The sequence below is a fragment of the Dunckerocampus dactyliophorus genome, chromosome 1 (assembly GCF_027744805.1).
Source record: "Dunckerocampus dactyliophorus isolate RoL2022-P2 chromosome 1, RoL_Ddac_1.1, whole genome shotgun sequence".
In the NCBI taxonomy this organism is placed as follows: Eukaryota; Metazoa; Chordata; class Actinopteri; order Syngnathiformes; family Syngnathidae; genus Dunckerocampus; species Dunckerocampus dactyliophorus.
This window is the reverse complement of record NC_072819.1, coordinates 30,625,517-30,637,734: the sequence shown is the minus strand read 5'-3', so window position 1 is coordinate 30,637,734 and position 12,218 is coordinate 30,625,517. Positions and strand designations below refer to the sequence as shown.

Sequence of the window (12,218 nt, the reverse complement as noted above, 5' to 3'; positions counted from 1 at the left end):
AAAAAGCTGCATTTTAGGGTCAAATGAAATGCCACTTTGTGACTGCTATTGTGTTGCCTGTGCTATTTTCTGACAAACACACCGCATGGGGGAAGCACACTCGTGGTTAGCATGTTGGCCGCACAGTTAGAAGATCTGGGTCGTATCCCCGTTGGAACATCTCTCTGTGTGGAGTTTGCATGTTCTCCCCGTGCGTGTGTGGGTTTTCTCCAGGCACTCTGGCTTCCTCCCACATTCCAAAAAATAGGCATCTTAGGTTAATTCAGTACTTTTCAAATAGTGGGGCGAAAACATTTCTGTCCCCCAGTGGGGGCATGACAGAAAATAATTGAGAACCACTGGGTTAATTGGAGACTCGAAATTGTTCATATGTGTCAATGTGAGTGTGAACAGTTGCTTGTATTTATGTGCCCTGCGATTGGCTGGCAACCGGTCAAGGCTGTACCCCGCCTCTCGCCTGAAGTCAGCTGGGATAGGCTCCAGTGATAACAACGGTGATGATTGGACACCACATGATTTTTATATATCAATACATTATTAACTTAACATTTTATTCACATGGAGTAATTTGGCCTCATGCCTACAGCCCAGCTTCTTGCTTTGCAGTCGGTGTGTGTTAGGAGCAAAACAGAAGGTGTTCAAGGCGCTTCCCACGGTAACGCGTGTGATCGTGGCAGACATGAAAGGTAACTAACAATTTTTATTGGATTTTCAAAGTTCCTGTACTTGGTCAAAATTATGTGTGTACTAGAAATTCTGTCCATATTTTGCAAACAACACATCAATAATGACTTTCACTGAAAATCATTTTACAGGCTGTAATTACAGTGAATATCAGAGCCCACTCAATAAAAGCAGGGTATTCCTGACAGGCTTACATGTCCTTTTCTTCCCAGCATTAAATCATCCATTTGGAAAAGACCGAAAGTTATCCAGATTCACTTTATCATCATTATTCATCAATAATGGAACAATTACAAACATGGAATTTCAATTTCACCTGCGACTAACAACTTTAAAATATACATAAGATAGAAAATAGAAGATCTTTCTAAAGGGTTGGTAGTTCGGCGAGAGAGGTTCATATAGGAGCAATAATGAAATACTGTAGCACATCTCAGTGACTGTTCACCTGAATTGTGCCTCTTCTCTTCGAGGAAGGGGAGTGGTGACCACCATCCTAAGGGCCTCAATGGTAGATGTTCTTATGTCATTTATGGCCTAAATGATATTGTTTTATCACTGCACTCAACATAAACAAGCTCATTCTTATGCATTAAACCTGGCAGCAATTTACTATTCAAATATTCGTTTTTATTTGTATCAAATATAAAAATGTGCCCCTGTAGGATAGAATGATTTTTAGAGCTGTAAAAAGGCTGCACTTACAGCTGCACAAATCAGGAGGGGCTTTCAGTCAGACCACATGATGGTTACATGACAACTGTTCAAGCTGCAGGACATTTCAGGGTCAACTTAACTCATGTGACTGCATTAGAGGAGAGAGCCGCCCTAAAACACACAGCCACACCTCACAGGAAACCCTCATCACCTCTTCAGAGTCCGCTGTTTAAGTTTATACAATCAGGCCATTTTATTCCTAGGCTGCAGATTTGGCTGAGAGATGAGTGGAGGATGCACGCGCACGTTTGGCACTTTCCTAACACAATCTATCTGAACATGTTGGTCGTGAGTTTACACGCACGCACACACGCACGCTTTCTGACAACAATCAAACATGCATGCCGTTATCCAACACGTCTGTTTTAAAATGGACCCCGGAACCTCAGAGCCTTCTGCTGAGGCTGCTCTGCTGGCGCTGTCCGCTTCAGCACCACACACAACATGCAAGCGCGAGCACATGCTAGGATGCACACACACACACACACACACGCGCATGCATATGGGGTCTGAAAATGATATCAGAAAATAAGCAATGCCCTCGACGTTTGCAGGCCTGTGAGCCAGCCATGGCAACAATCGTCGTATTGTTACGTTTTTGTCGTCCATCCATCCATTTTCTATGCCGCTTATCCCAATTAGGGTCGCGTCCCCCACAAAATCAACCATGATGATTTTGATGGTGATTTCCCCCTCTAACTCATGCACGCACATTTCAGATTTTTGCCCAAATAACTGAGATCCAGGTTAATGACGGTGATGTGGAGTAAGGATGGCGTTTTTTATGCCTTTTGATGGAGAATGAGGTTGCAGTGCCGCAAAAAAGTGTCTCCGCTTGCAGCCACATTGACCGAGGTAGGCAGCAAACACTGACTGCTGCAGTGGGTGGTTGCCGTGTGGAGAAAAAAAAAAGTCAATGTCGTATGTTTGTCTCGCCGTGCATCGCAGCATCACATCACAACACACGCGAAATGTATGTTTCTAAATGCTATAGATGTCTCCTGGAGGCTCGCCTGTGCATATTTTTCCTCGTTGCCTTGAAGGATGAGCACCACACCCGCGGAGCCATGTCGACTAGCAAATCAATACACGCTATGGATGTGTGCTACCAGCTGGATGCAACACATTTTGGGGGGGAAAATCCAACTGAATGGGTATGACAACACAAACAAAAGGTTACAAATCACCTGCATGGATTTAATAGATGGGAAGATCAGGCTATACTCACATAGCCTCAGCTCCTGCAAATGTATCATCCAAGGTTGAGAAAAGGCCAAAAATAAACCGTCCAGCAATGTGAACATCATCTTTCTTTTTTAGCTTGGGACAATCTTACCACAGCCTACAGGTACCGAAAATTACCAATACTTGAAATCCAACATTTTCCATATTTGTCTCCTCTTGAGATGGTCCGAGTGAAAGATGCACGCGCATAAAAAAGAAGCAGACAGACTCACACATCCAGCTCCCCCCTCTATTTAAAAAAAGATGCGGGGCAGTCTGTGCATATCTCTGCGACATTCACGCAACAGAAAAAGGCTCCTCCGCTTCCACAAACAGCTGCCTCCTTTCTACAACGAGTTCCACATATATAAATACAAATGTTCACCTTGAAATCGTTACAGAGGATCCGGGGAGAAGCCTGCGCGGGACTGCAGATGCTGGAACGGTCGGGGAGAAACTGCGGTTGTCGCCATATTGTTGCTGCCGTCTCTCCCCCCCCCCGGTCTTTCCTTCACACACACCACCAGTACCTCCACGTCCAGCAGCCCTCCTCAGAGCTAGCGGCTTCCCTGCATAATTGATGACTCTCAGCACAATGTGAGGGAGCGTCGCCCGGTGCCTCCTGCTCTAAATCCTAAAGGTCATTTAGGCCTGTAGCTCCCCCCCCCCAGCCAGCAACCAGTGCGCCGGATGGACGTAAAGTGTATATGCTCGTGTGCGTGTAAAGGAGAGAGAGTTCCGTGCAGGAATGTTGCTGACAGCATCCAAGTTTCACAGAGACATGTATCACCTGAATTGTGAATAAAGGTGAGTACACACCTTTCCACTGCCATTTGTATGACAGTGTATGTTTTCAAGGCGCAATACCATATCAAGGAAACTTGTAATTTAGAGTAGTCCGTGTACAGCTTGTATAGCAGTATAGATGTACGATCCGCCAAAAATGACTCACACATTCATTATTGTCTAGGGTAGGGTTGGATATCGTTTACATATTATCCGATACTGGTGCCAAATAAGTACTTTTGAACCTGGGCTGGTGCTTATGCAGTGGATGAACCGGTACCTAAAAAAAGGAAACATACACATTTTGTCCAAAAACAATGCCTTTTTATGGTTACTGAATTCTGTGACATGCAAGTTGAACAGAATAGTATTTTAAAGATTCAAGATTCAAGAGTTTTATTGTCATATGCACAGTAAAACAAGTAGTTCTGCTATGCTATGAAATACTTTATTTCATTTATAATAGTTTAAATTCAATTCAATTAACGTCTCACTAACATTATTATAACAATTATGACTAAGTAATAAATTCACTATGAAATCAAATTCACAAAAAAAACAGCAGCAATACAGAACACAGGGAATGTGCATATAAAACACAAGATTTAACAGTACTCTAAGTGCATATATTATGGACAATTTCAGCAAAAATGTATCCTTGATGCACAATTTTTGTGATTGGGGGGGAAGTTAGGACAATTCCAAGGGCCCGTGACTGACAGTAAATAATTTTGCTATCTGGTTGTGATTTTCTTTTTATTAGTCAGAAAACTATAGTCAGAAACTTGTATTTGGTAATAACAGTTAAATATCCATCCATCCATCCATTTTCTATGCCACTTCTCATTAGGGTCGCGGGTATGCCGGTGCCTATCCCAGCTGATTTCGGGCAACAGGAGGGGTACACCGTAGATTGGTCGCAAGCCAATCGCAGGGCCAGTTAAATATCTACATTAACCAAAAGTAAACTTTCATATTGACTCTTGCATCGAATTGAATGAAGTGAATTGCATACTATATGCAGACTGTTGCATGGATACATAACCAGCACTAAATAGTATGTATAGTAATGGTAGTATTGAACAATAAGAAACAAGACATTTGCACACTTTTAGAGTTATGTAAAGCTCTTGCTGGCGTTACGATTGGTGCAGGCCAGAGGTTGGATCCCAATGCAGAGAGGGCACAAAGTGTAGAGAAAATGGTTTATTACAAAAAGTACTACTACTAACGGTGGAAGACAAAAAGAGTCCAAAAAACTAAGTATAACTCAAAATGCCGGGTGAAGCCACACACAAAAGGAGAACCAAAAACGCTGCTGTAAAAACCAAGCAGGAGAGAAAAATACGAGCAAGGCAATAGATAACAAAACACGCTGCTGGACAAACCAAGCAGGGAATAAAAGCTAATGCTGAAGCTGGAACAAAAGGAGCTGCTAGAGAATGCTACGCAGGCAAAAGTACTCACTGTAAGCTAGCAGGACTAGTGACCAGAAAGCTACAACACATGAACAGGCACAACATAAAAAATGGTGGAGCGGGTGAAGTCCAAGAAAACAATATGGTGTTTAAATCCTGGTTACCCCTGGGGTGCAAGACCACACTTCTGTTTCAAGTGTGTGCACAATCGCCAATCTCAGGGCACATATAGACAAACAACCATTCACACTCACATTCATACCTATGGACAATTTAGAGTCACCAATTAACCTCACCTGCATGTTTTTGGAATGTGGGAGGAAACCGGAGTACCCGGACAAAACGCACGCACGCACGGGAGAACATGCAAACTCCACACAAAAATGCCCAACGGAGATTCGAACCCAAGTCCTCCTGATCTCCTGACTGTGTGGCCAACATGCTTGCCTCATGTCAGTGCCATTAAATTCCCAAATCAGGCACTGATATCTACAGCGGTACCTCCGTTAACATCCAACCTGTTTAACCCGTTTTTTGGTTAACGTCTAAAATTTTTGCTTGGTTTGAGTTCGCCCGCTTGGTTAGCGTGCAATATGGTGCGTGTAGCAAACTGTTATATTTGTGCTTGGTTTGTTTACGGTTCAGAAATTGTTGCTGATGTGGATCAACGGCTAGCAGGAGCTAGCGGGAGCAAGCGGGAGACAATGTGAGGCTGCTGCGTGGGGCTGATGCGTAAATGTTCATTTCTCCATTTCGTATGTCATGTTTGTGGCATTGGTTTTTAAATGGAAAACTGTGCATGCTAAAAAGCCTTTAACAAACCTCTCTGCATAGATTATCTGTGCCCCATGAGTGTAGTAACAGTAAAAGAAAAAGAAAAAAGATTGCCCTCCAAGAAAAACTAGGAATGAGGGATGTTAAATGTTCAGTTGTCCATCCTTTTGTCATCTGTAATTATTTTTGCATCATTTTCTGCATGTAAAACTATATTGTTTATAAAATATGTTCGTGTTCAAATGTTTGTGTGTCTGGTACGGCTTAAATTTATTTACATTATTTTCTATGGGAAAATTGCCTTGTTTTGTTCTGGATCTTCTGGAACGGATTAATAACGCTAACCAAGGCACCACTGTGCTTAGTTTTCTGACCTGGTTGCTATCATTTACTGTATGTCGGCACCAGTGCCATTATGATTAGGGATGTCCGATAAAATCGGCGCACATATAATCAGCCTGATATTGGTATAAAAATATCGATCCGTACCGGTATCGTTACATTACGGTTAACGTGACAACAAAATGAGCCAATTAAATTGTTAGGTTACTTGCTGGGAACCATCCACCCATCCATTTCCTATGCCACTAATCTTCGAAGAGAACCATGGCTTGCCCAAAAGTAAGAAGTTGATCAAGAAAACCGAACATTTAAAAGTGAAAGGACAGACCAAAATATGTTCATTCTTCCAGAATCCAGAGCCAAACCACTGTGTCTCATTTCCTCTGAAACTGTAGCCTTCAGTAAGGACTGTAAGGTTAGTGGAGCAAAACAACATCTTTTGCTGAAGGGAGAGTGGTGGAGGAGTGCTTCTGCACAGATCTTACTCAAAGGTAAACAATGTGCTGTTGCAGCTTTTCTGTTAAAGAGACACTTATTCAAGTATTATTTAATATTCTCTTTTTCAGAGAAACCGGTGCCGTTTTATTTTCTTAAAAATAAGCCTCTTGTGTTCATTCATTGTTTGTACAGTGAAACTTTTTATTATTTATGTGACCTTTGATCCTGTTTTCTTTTCAATGCAATTGAGGTGCCAGTGTTGTGGGGCAGTGGTTCTCACTTACTTTCTGTCATACCCCCAATGGGAGACAGAAATATTTTCACCCCCGCCCCCCAATATTGAGAAATTGATAATATTATTTATTTATCTGTACTGTACAGACTGAACTCAAAACTGAAACCAGGGGGCGCTATTTGAGAAGCACTGCTTGTCGGGTGATGTGCAGGGTTTCATTACATTTGATGTTCACATGAGCTCAGTCTGTTGAAAAAATTCCACAACAGGAGATATGTGATGTTACACATATCGGTATTGGTTGATATTGGAACTGGAAATTGAGAGTTGGACACTATCGGCAAAAAAAGCCAATATCAGACATCCCTAATTATGATACCGTATCCAATCACCTGCTCTGCTGCTTTCACCCACTGCAGGTCCCTCCGGTCCTCCACAGTACAGCTGCTGGACCAACCTGTACAGCAGTAGGTAAGGAGGCTCTCCATGGTGGATGTGTAGAAGTTTATCAGCAGGTGTTGGGGGAGCTGGGCTTGACAAGGTTTCCTGAGGAGGTACAGTCTTTGACGTGCTTTCCTCACCCAATGAGGGATGTAAATCGACCAGGTGAGGTCTGCTGAGATGTGGACTGGGAGGAACTTGAAGCTTTCCATCCTCTGCAAGTCCTCTCCATCAATGTGTGCTCAGAGCTCATTTCCTGAAGTCCTCTTTTGTCTTCATGTCAATGTTGTTGATTTCACATCATCGCCAGAGATGTTGGACCTCCTCCCTGTAGGCTGACTCGTCGCTGTCCCTGATCCGTCCTACAAGGGAATTGTCGTCAGAAAATATGATGGTGTTTGTCTGGGTGACTGAGAGAACAGTAGTGTGAGAAAAGGGAGTAGTGGAGTTAACTGAGGACACATCCCTGTGGTGTCCCATCCTGACGTTCTGGGGTCTGAGGAAGTCCAGTATCCAGGTGTATAGTGAGCTGTCGATAGCCAGATTGCTCAGCTTTGAAACCAGGTTATTAGGTACAACTGTATTAAATGCAGAGCTGAAATCCTCAAAGAGCATCCTCACATAGGTGTTGACATTATCCAGGTCTGTGACAGCTGTTTGGAGTGGGGGGGTTGAGGTCATCAGGAAGTGCGTACTTGATGTGAGACAGGTCTCTCCAGACATTTTATCATTATGCGTTTTAGGGCAACTGGGCGGTTGCCTTTCAGGCAGTTCACTGTGGTTTTTTTTGATAGGTAGGGAGTACAAACTGCAGTAGCGAGGGGTTGAAGATGGTGGTAAAAACCTCCACCAGCCGGTTTGCGCATGACTTTAGTACCCTTCCTGTCACACCGTCTCCTTTCCTTGTGTAGACTCAGCGCAGTGTGGCCCGTATACCTACCTGCAGGTGGATGGGGGCGCCGTCCTTCTCTGGAAGAATAGGTTAGGTTGGGGTTTCCCTGTTGTGCTGGTCAAAGAGGGCGAAGAACTGGTTTAGAGAGTCCGCTGAGTCGGATGACGCGGTGCTTGTAGCCAGTAAGCTCTTTAATTCCCTGCCACATGTTCCTCTATGTGCTGTTTGTAGTCCCGTAGATAGGACCATCTCCTATCTACAATCACAAATAATGGCAAACAAGTGCATGTAAAGCATGGGACATGTTAATATTGGGAGTGAGCAGGCAGGGGGGCAGCCAGAAATTCCGTGATCCACACGCGTCTCCGGTTTCTGGGTCCTGGGTCTGAGGGCCTGCTCGGCACTGTCAGCTCAGGGTAGGCGGGTGGGACCCCCTGCCTTCTGCCAACTGCTCTTTTGGAGGTGATTGGCTGACACAGCAGGGGCTGGGCGGGGATAGCAGGAACACAGGAAGTACAATAAAGAAACATAATATTGAAAAAAAAAACTCGCAAATGAGTTCAGACTTCAGACTCAACAGAACATTAATACGTCAATTACACTTCCAAGAAATACGTGTATTTTAACAGCTCAATATGAAATTAACAATGTAATATTAACAATAATAGTGGTGGCTTTAGGAAAGCTGTGTAGACTGGACATAGACAAATGCAGATATCAGACTGTTATGGTGACTATAAAGTTGAAAATAGTTGAGCAAGAGGAACTGGGCCATAGTGACGTCATTCTGCAGGCCATTCTTTGTTAGACTGCCACCTGGCGGAAGAAAGTTGCTACTGTCATTTAAGGTCGCAGCTAATTTAAGAAGTGTGTGTAAAATGTAGAAAATGACGTGCATTTCTGACAAAGCATCTGACTTTATTTGACATGAACCACATCCAATGACAGTGTGACAGCATTTCTTTGTTTGTCAAGACATGTTAGGAGAAATCGCACCATTGAACGGAACTGCTGCAGCTCGGTGATGCATAGTGAAGAGACAAGTCACTGAGGTATACAATATTGTGGGCCCTTGGGTTTGTGTGTGAACAACATCCAAACTTACATACACATTAACATATTGTGCTTGGAATAACTTTGGAAATCTGGATCACTCACTGCAACTTGAAAATGATTCTCAATTACATATACTTGCATTGTCCATGTTGAGATGCCTCTGGAGATTTATTTCAGCCCACAATTGGTGAAGACAAACCCTTCTAGAACAGAGCAATGAACAACTTATGAGCATCCAGACATCGGAGGACATGTTTTCCCCTAATTGAATAGCACCAATGCCTATTGAAAAAGGTTTGAAGGCCAACATTAAATTATAAAAGTTTATTAAAAACTTGCCATCAGAGTGAGTCAGCTGCAACAGAGAAATCATCACAAAGTGGCTCAAATGCTTCATTTTTTTCATGGAGTTGTTTTCTACCTGCCTGCATACATGTCAGTTTGTGACACTGGATGAAAAGTAACAAGCTTTCCCATGAAGTAAACGCAGCTTCTTTGCAGGAATTGTGGCGTTTCAAACAAACGTTACACTAAGAAAATAGCAATGAAAACCCTATAAAATATATTAAATTCCATATTTGTATGGAACGGGTTAAAGTTACAGTGGAGGCGACATTAAAAAATAAATCTTAAAAAAAAAGGAAAAAAAAGATGGTTTAAAAAAAAAAAAAAAGCCAATAATCCAAAGACACACACACACATACACACAGGTAAACTCGCACTGAACAATATTGGGGAAAGTGCATGGTGTTCCTGCCAAAATCCTAGACATGTTTTGTCTTAACATGAAACCATAATCAAAAAATGATAAAAAAATGCTGTGTAGTATGAAACATCAGTAAAGTCTCATGTACACAATAACACCAGTGAAAACAGTATCTGACCTCTAAAATACAGAATAAACACTCATCCTTACCCTCATTTGTCTCCTACAGCTTTTGCAATGTAATTTTCTTTTTCATATTCAACTATGACTTGCTTGCAACTGTCACTCTGATTGTTGTTTTCAGTGTTAGACATTCAGATAGAATGGGAATATGTGATGATGGAATGACAAAAAAAATGGACTTGAAAAAAAAAAAAAAAAAGACCGCCAGCACCACCCTTCTATGAAAATGATATGAGTTTAGTTAGAAACTGGCACCTGGAAGGTGGCGGAATACTTCCTAAATTACAGAGGAGGAGCTTCAAATTACAGTTCCACAGGTTTCAATAAGGCAAAGTTCTGTCCTCACTTGTAATATCGCTATGAAATTCAACAGTCCATATTGTCACAATAGGGCTTCATTGTGAAAAGGCACATGCCTGCCTTCTAATAATCTATCAACATTGACTGTGTTCTGAGATATTCTCTGCTCCTAAAATGGGGAAACTACACAAGCTCCCACAGACGGTCATGACGTTACAATTACACATGATTCGGAGAGAAAAAGCAGTGTGCTTACAAAGACTGCGAGGTTGGCTTGATATTCACCAAAAAGTCCACTTTTGAGTGAATCATCAAGACAATGTCATCTCGACAATGTGCAGCAAAGGCTCTTTTTGTGCAAGATATGACAAATTTCCTTCCAAATTTAGTTGTGCCTCTTTTAAGAAGAAAAAAAACAGAATGAACCAATGACTACATGTTAAAACTAGCTCACGTTTCAATTCCATATTACATCCTTTGTTTTGTCTTTGAGAATGCTCGACAGGTCATTTAAAAAAGCAGATGACCTTCATCTTTTTTTGTCAGGGGTCACTAAGCCAAACATTTTTAGAGAAAGTGCTCGAAGGTGGCGTACACACTGCAACACAATGTGTGACTTTCTGCTCCTCTTCTGACCCTCATTCAAGTGCATTTTCAGGACACTGTAACATCTACTGCCATTTTGCACATTTTGCTAGGAAGGTAACGTCACGACGCCCCCTGCCGGCGACACTTAATACTGACGGTGAGGTTTCTCTTGTCATGGAGGAGGATGTTCCCTTTGAGGCAGGCAAGACAGGAAGTGGGAATCAGAGGTGTGAGGAATTAAAGTGCAAGGGGAAAGTTCCAGCTCTTCTGCCTTCCTGCCACTGAAAAGTGAGGGGCTTCAGACAAAAAGCAATGAATGGTTTCTTGATGAACACTTGTAATTAAAAATATCTTATCAAAAATGAGCAATGAGGGAGAAGTAGGAAGCACACTTCTTTACAGTACTGCTACTGTACTTTCATTGCAAGACTGGCGTTTTCAGTGTGTGGCTGACTTTTAACGTTCCTCTTCCTCATGTTCGCTCTCAGCTCCATGCACATCCGTGAAGCCAGATCACATGTTGTAGGCCACGTAGATGGGGTCCAGTTGATCCGCCAGGAAGGAGTCCCGCAGGTGCATCCGCTGCTTCTCTCCTCTGGAATTGATGGGGATCACTCCTGGGTCCACGATGACCACAACACCCACAATGAGGTGGTGCTCCTCCAGGACCACGTTGGTGACCAGTGGCACCAGGTCCAGTGCTTCCTGCTCGGAGCCACTCAGCTCGGCAACCACCACCAGCAAGTTGGTCCACGTAAACACGGCACTGGAGAGCACATGTGGAACTCTGGTGTCAGCAAGTATATGCAATCTAAATACAGTGGAAAATCTACATTTAGATGTCCCTGAGGTCGTACTATTTGGAATTAGACCCACATTTTCAGGTGTAGTAACTATGCCAACCATCTTTACACACAAAAATAATAATATACACTAAAGTTTGGATGAAATCCTAGGAGTTGCCACTTGTTTTCTAAATTAAGGTCACGTGTTTCATTGTTTTTTGTTTTTGTACATCTACAGTGCTTAACTAATTTATTAGACCATCACACAGTGTAAGGTTTACACCCCTGCACTGGCGGTTAATACACAAATATGTGGAAGAGCTTTAACGTAAATTATATTTTTAATGCTGAAATATATTATTTTTGTTTTCTATTAATTTGTAATAATTTGTGTTTTACAAAAAAAACAATTGTAGCAGTGACTCAGGAGGTAGGTCATCCAGAAACTGGAAGGTTGGTGGTTCGTACCCCACTTGCACCATCCCAGTCACTATTGTTGTCCTTGTCACTTCCCCCCCCCTTGCCTCCAGTCCTGCTCACACTGTTGTCTGTTGTATAAATGTGAATGAATGTTTGATGAGTGAATGTAGGCGCGAATTGGCAGACAAGTGTCTACCACAGCGCTGTAGCTACAGATGTAAGTTACCAC

At 42.5% G+C, this 12,218-nt stretch overlaps 2 protein-coding genes across 7 annotated transcripts in view; both read right to left on the bottom strand.

The window, feature by feature from the left end:
- The window catches only part of scn8aa (sodium channel, voltage gated, type VIII, alpha subunit a), a 55,690-nt gene extending 52,401 nt beyond the window's left edge, over positions 1–3,289 (bottom strand). For all 4 annotated transcript variants that reach the window (XM_054772646.1, XM_054774332.1, XM_054771838.1 and 1 more), the window contains exon 1: positions 3,011–3,289. The gene's annotated coding sequence lies outside the window, so the exon portion shown is untranslated. The remainder of the gene's footprint in view (positions 1–3,010) is intronic.
- A 6,764-nt stretch (positions 3,290–10,053) lies between these two features.
- The window catches only part of dip2ba (disco-interacting protein 2 homolog Ba), a 55,165-nt gene continuing 53,000 nt past the window's right edge, over positions 10,054–12,218 (bottom strand). For all 3 annotated transcript variants that reach the window (XM_054772255.1, XM_054772284.1, XM_054772264.1), the window contains one exon: positions 10,054–11,550. In XM_054772255.1, the coding sequence (XP_054628230.1) occupies positions 11,298–11,550 (253 nt within the window). In that variant the 3' untranslated portion in view covers positions 10,054–11,297. The remainder of the gene's footprint in view (positions 11,551–12,218) is intronic.